General features: G+C 48.2%; 1 protein-coding gene across 3 annotated transcripts in view; it reads right to left on the bottom strand.

The window, feature by feature from the left end:
• SMYD2 (SET and MYND domain containing 2) overlaps positions 1-5795 on the bottom strand; it is a 56033-nt gene extending 50238 nt beyond the window's left edge. The window contains exon 1 of one of the 3 annotated variants that reach the window (XM_034946802.3): positions 5450-5795. In XM_034946802.3, coding sequence (XP_034802693.1) covers positions 5450-5622 — 173 coding nt within the window. In that variant the 5' untranslated portion in view covers positions 5623-5795. The remainder of the gene's footprint in view (positions 1-5449) is intronic. The other 2 variants (XM_034946796.3, XM_055108184.2) reach the window with 2 other exon arrangements.
• Positions 5796-6314: the final 519 nt, after the last annotated feature.

Below are 6314 nucleotides of genomic sequence, written 5' to 3' on the forward strand. Positions count from 1 at the left end.
GCACTCTAGCCTGGGTGACAGAGTGAGACTCCATCTCAAAAAAAAAAAAAGAAGAGAGATCAGAGTGATTTTGATGGCTCACTATGTGCTAGGGTTGTACTGACTTAGCTTGGTTGGTAGGGTGGGTATTCATACGCTTTTTTTTTTTTTTTTTTTTTTGAGATGGAGGCTAGAGTGCAGTGGCATGATCTCAGCTCACTGCAACCTCTGCCTCCTGGGTTCCTAGGTTCAAGCCATTCTCCTGCCTCAGCCTCCCAAGTAGTTGGGACTATACCACACCTGGCTAATTTTTGTATCTTCAGTGGAGACAGGGTTTCACTGTGTTGGCCAGGCTGGTCTCAAACTCCTGACCTCGAGTGATCCATCTGCCTCAGCCTCCCAGAGTGTTGGGATTACAGGTGTGAGCCACCATGCTCAGTCCGCACTTTTTTATTTTTTTTAAGAGACAGGGTCTCACTTTGTCTTCCAGGCTGGAGTAAGTGATATGGCTTCCTGCAGCATCAACCTCCTGACTCAAGGGATCTTCCCACCTCAGCCTACCCAAGTGTAGCTAGGACTACAGGCCCAGGCTACCACAGCTGGCTAAACTAAATAAAATTTTTTTTGTAGCGAATGGGGTCTTGCTATGTTGCCCAGGCAGGTCTCAAAATCTTGGCTTCAAGTGATCCTCCCACCTCAGCCTACCAAGTCCTGGGATTAACGGCACTGGCATTAGTACGCACATTTTACAGATAAGGGAACCTGGGAGTTCAGAGAGGTTAAGTGATAACTGGCCTAAAGACAAACCATCAGGAAAGAATGAAACCAGAATTCAAACCCAGTCCACCTGCCACAAAGTCCCTGCTTTGCGGTTTCTACTGAAATAAGGTCATGCACTAACAACATTTTAGTCAATGACAGACCACGTGAACAAAGGTGGTCATAAGACTGTGATACCATATTCTCACTGTGCCTTTTCTATGTTTAGATATGTTTGGATACACAAATACTTACCATTGTGTTACAACTGCCTACAGTATTCAGTACAATAACATGCTGTACAGGTTTGTAACCTAAGAGCAACAGGCTATACCATACAGCCTAGGTGAGTAGTAGACTCTCTCACGTAGCTTTGTGTAAGTACACTCTAGCATGCTGGCACAAGGATCAAACTGCTTTACTAAGGCAGTTCTTGGAACATATCCCTGTCATTAAGTTATGCATTAATGTACATGGAAACCTTGAAATACTGAAAGGTGGAAAGTGAAAACAGCCATTTCCTTACCTAACATACAGATAGCTGAATTTTGCATTCTTTAATGGCACTTTTTACAGGAAATCTGTTGTATGTATGTTTTAGTCTTACCACCTATTTTATAAAAATACATCTAAAAAGGAATGGGAACCCCTTTATTAGAGCATGTATTCAATTTTTTTATTCAGAAAACATGATTTAAATACAGCTGAAGCCATTTCTCCCCCAAAACAACTCTCAAAGCATTCTCAGGAGAGCCAGAGTCATAGCAGTCCTGGGGACAAGGTCCCCTTCTCATGCACAGCTTCAGGCAGCCAGAACCAGGGCTAGTTCAGAGAACTTCAGGAAAACAGCATCAGGATTTCATGGCCCTTAATACTGATTAAGATCAACTAAAAATTATTCTGCCGGTTTGATAAAACAAGAGGAAAGCTAAGATGAATACGCTAGAGAATAAATCTGGGGGACATGAGGAAAAAAGCCTTTATAACTGCTGAAATAGGACACCTTAATCACAGGGTTTGGCTCAGGCAAACAATTTAATTTTTAAAACAACTAATCTAAGTCAGACATGACCGAAATTCACTGAAACTGGGTTCTAACAGCTCTATTCCAAGGAGGCTAAATGGGCTTTCCTGGTTCCCCCTACACTTAGAACAAACAAAGAAATGTCAATAATCTCATCCTTAAATAACCCATGAGCCAAGAGAACTAAAGATCAAAAGGGAGACATCTGCCTACCTGAAGAATGGCACATAGAATGAATATTTAGATGGAACACTGGGTTAAAGCAGATTTCTCTCCTTCTGAGACAAATCACATTGGGGGTTAAAATATGTCCAGGCCAGGCACGGTGGCTCACGCCTGTAATCCCAGCACTTTGGGAGGCTGAGGCGGGTGGATCACTTGAGGTCAGGAGTTCGAGACCAGCCTGGCCAACATGATGAAACCCTGTCTCTACTAAAAATACAAAAATTAGCCGGAAATCGCTTGAACCCGGGAGGCGGAGGTTGCAGTGAGCCAAGATCGTGCCACTGCACTCCAGCCTGGGCAACAGAGTGAGACGAGACTGTTTCAAAAAAAAAAAAAAAGTCTAAAACTTAGTTTAAAATACAACATACTTGGCCGGGGGCAGTGGCTCTTGCCTGTAATCCCAGCACTTTGGGAGGCCAGGAGTTTGAGACCAGCCTGACCAACATGGAGAAACCCTGTCTCTACTAAAAATACAAAATTAGCCAGGTGTGGTGACGCATTCCTGTAATCCCAGCTACTCGGGAGGCTGAGGCAGAGGAATTGCTTGAACCGGGGAGGTGGAGGTTGCGGTGAGCTGAGATCACGCCACTGCACTCCAGCCTGGGCAACAAGAGCGAAACTCTGTCTCAAAAAAAAAAAAAAAAAAAAAAACACCAAAAAATGGTGATAAATGGCCAAAATGTATATATGTGCATTTATGTGTGTATGTGTGTATAAAGTGTATCTGAGAAGTCTGATAGGGACAGCTTCCAAGTGGAAAAACTTTATATAATATTATTAGGAGCTGCCTTCTAGCAGTTCAGGCAAGATACGCATGTTCTCCAGTGGCACCCACCAGACTGAGAAATGTGATACAAATTTAAAATTCCCCAAAGCAAACCTTTGTCTGAATTGCCCTGACCGTAAGAATCCCATTCTGTTGAGACTTAAGACATTTTCCATTATTTCTCAATTTATAGAATATACTTATTCCTACCTAAAGAAATCACTTTTCTTTCCTTCAAAAAAAGTTAGATCCTGATACAATTAGTATGACATGGAAATTCTTGGGTCGTTCATTTATCTTAAGCAATATTGTTTATGTTAAACTTCTGGCAAAAGAAAGGATAAGGGGTAGCTTTCTTTTGGGTATGTGGAGCTGGGGCAGGCAGCAGATTTTGACCTGTAAGTATGAACATTTCCAGAATTCTACTCCTATACTTTGAGGCCCTATGGAGGAAAATACACGTTCCCCTCATACATCTGGACAGACTGATTTGTCCTAAGTCATATACAAATTGCTGACAGAGGAACTGATGCTGAATCTATCAGATGACCTAACCACTAATACTAAATGATTCAGATTTAATAGAAATCATGAAGTAGGGTACAAGGATATTTCTAATTGCATAAGTATCATGGATATTATTTCTTTTGTATTATTTTAATTGACTTCAAATAATTCTTTGGGGAGAGAGAGGAAATAAACTACGGGTATTGACATAAGGTCAGGGAAATCAAACAGAGAAGTGGTTTGCAAGTTGTAATAACACCCCATTGCAAGTTGCAGCCCTGGTGAGGGACCCAAGGCAACAGTGAGTAACACTAATAAATGTCAATCAGAAAAATTTAACAACAAAAGAGGCAGCAAACTGTCACATATGGCAGAATAATCCAGGCTGAATGCTTTGTGAACTTGCATCTGACCATCCATTAATGTTCTAAGGTTGGGGGTATGCGTAGTAGATACAATTAGGAGACTTACAGCTAAAGAGAAGCATCTCTCAGTTCTTCTCATCCCTTCTAAATCCAGAGGGATTTGATCTTTCATTCACTGGGGGCCAGGGCTGGCAACTACCCATATAAAGTAAGCACCTACTATGTGCCTGGCATCCATGGTCTTAGGCGATGGCTTCCAGGAAATGCCAGGATCCCTGATGGAGGCTCCTTCTGTGCTGCCTGACCTGCTTTGCTCCTGCCACTGCAGACACCCACGCTGCTGCAGACTCCGAGCCACAGCAAGGCTCAGAAGATCAAGGGACCAGTCACAGCAGCCTTTTTAACTTTGGGAAAACCCAATGCTCACTTCACTCAAACGTTGCAAAGTGGTGCCATGACCCTTTAGCTCTTGGCTCACCAATTCAAAGAGCCACATCACATACAGCCCTTAAGCTGCCCACGGCATGATTCCGTGTCTAGTTCCTTTCCAGGTCCCCCCAAGCGGAAGACAGTTCTGGCAGGGAGTCTGGGCAAGATTACTACAATATTTAGCCTTTGTCCCTTCTTTTGCTACGTCTTATTGTAGAATGAGGCACACAGGTCTGACAGATTGAGTATGCTGGACTTGAGACCTGTACTCAAAAGGTCCCTGCAGGACCGCAGGTCAGCTTAATCCAGCCCAGGAATCTCCATTTCAAAGATGAAGAAACTGAGGTTCAAAGAAAGCAAATCATGGTCTCTACTCAGAGTACTGGAAGGCCTGATATAAACTTAATCCCAATGCCATGCCTCCTGCCTTAGTAAATTTACTGAGCACCTAACCAGTGAGAAATAGGCAGAAGTGAATAAGGCCAGATTTCACTCCCTTCACTACTGGTGTGAATGGATAAAGGTAACTCCACTTTCTCTCTGGGCTTTAGTTTTCTCATCCATTAAGTGAAAGACAAGACTGAATTGGTGATTTCTAATGTGCCTTTAAGCTCTGAAACTCTCATAAGAGTTGAGGATATAATTATGTGTTGGTGTGTGCAAATGTATATGCATCATATATACAAACACAGACACATATATACATATGGTATCTTACAATTAAATACCATTAGCAACCACACATCTTGCCCAATCCCTTCCTGCGACCATGTTTTCCTAATCCCAAACCGAAACTGGACACTGCAACTCATCGTCGCAGCTCCTCAGAATCAAGGGGGTGTGGTCAGTGCCCACTGGCGTCCCTCCAAACACCCATGTAAGCGTACTTTAACATGTAAGCGTACTTTACAAGACATATACTAAGTCATTAAATTCCTTGGAAGAAACGGCCAATCTGAGGCAGGGCTGGACTGTGGGTAACAGAACACACCGCAGGAAGCATAAGTTAAAGGTGACAGCCCGTGGCTGCCCAAATTTGGGGCTCCGCTGCCAATGCACCGGGAGGGCAGTGAGTGCCCAGGCTTGGAACAAGCCTGGCTCGGAGCCCACATTTGAGGGCAGGAACCTGCACTCCCGGGTTTGCGCATCCAGCGTGAGCAACTCTGAAAACGTGCAGTGCAGGGCGTGCAGCGCGGCACCGGTCCTGTTTCCTCTCGCACGTGGCGCCTGGCGTGGGGCTGCAGCGCGGGGCCTCCTCCCCTCCCCGCCCCCCACCCCGCCCCAAGGGCCGGCGCTAGGACCCCGCGAGCCGCACGCACTTCCTGGCGCCGCGGTCTAAGCCTCCCGCTCGGCGCCCCCGGCTCCCGCCCGCCGCCGCCGCCGCCGCCGCCCTACCTGGTGAAGCAGTACTCGCAGTGGTTGCCCCGCTCGTTGACCGTGAGCACGTAGGCATAGGCCGGGCAGGAGAACAGCAAGTCCCCCACCTGGAAGGGCTGCAGAGCCCGCAGCCCCCGGCCTTTGCCCGGGCTGCAGAAGCGCTCCAGGCCGCCGAGGCCCTCGGCCCTCATGGTGGCGGCGGGGCGCGGCCGCCGGCTGTGCCCGAGCTGCGGCTCCCGGCGAGCTGTTATTGGAGACGCGTCACCCAGAGCTGCGGGGGGCGGGGTGGGAGCCGCCCGGCGGACGCGGCGGCGGCTCCCCGCTCCCCGGAAGGGACGGCGGCCCCGCCCGGGCCTCGCGCGCCCCCGCGGGGAGGGGGACGGGCCCGGCGGCCCCGCCTAGCGCCGGGACCCTCGGCGGCCGCTCCGGGCCGTTTCCGGTGTGGCCGCGACAAAGAGCCGCAGCCCCTGTGGCTTCTGCGAGGAGGCGTGAGGCGTGTGCGCCTCCGCGGCGTCTTCACGGAGCGAGCGGGACGCGCCCTCCTCCTCGGTGGGAGGGAGGGGGGTCACCTGCGGGGAGCAGGTATCCGAGGGCCACCGCTAGACAGTCAGCCTGGCCCGAAGGATGACCAGCCCCCGGTAAATAGAAGGGGGCGAAGCCAGCTCCGAAACCTTACGTTCGCTGTCCCTTGTAAAGACCCTAGAGGCAGTGATCGGGGAACGCCAAGGAGAAAGCGGCAGAGGGGAAACCACAGTAGAGAAGTTTGGTGTGCAGAGGGTTGAAGTGTGCTTTTTCCAAGGTTAGAGGTTTTTAAACCTTGTGGCTTTAATGGGAACGTAGTTTGCCCTCTGCTCCTGTAGTGGAATTACATGGACGGAAGAGG

Source organism: Pan paniscus, chromosome 1 (genome assembly GCF_029289425.2).
Source record: "Pan paniscus chromosome 1, NHGRI_mPanPan1-v2.0_pri, whole genome shotgun sequence".
NCBI classification, from domain to species: Eukaryota; Metazoa; Chordata; class Mammalia; order Primates; family Hominidae; genus Pan; species Pan paniscus.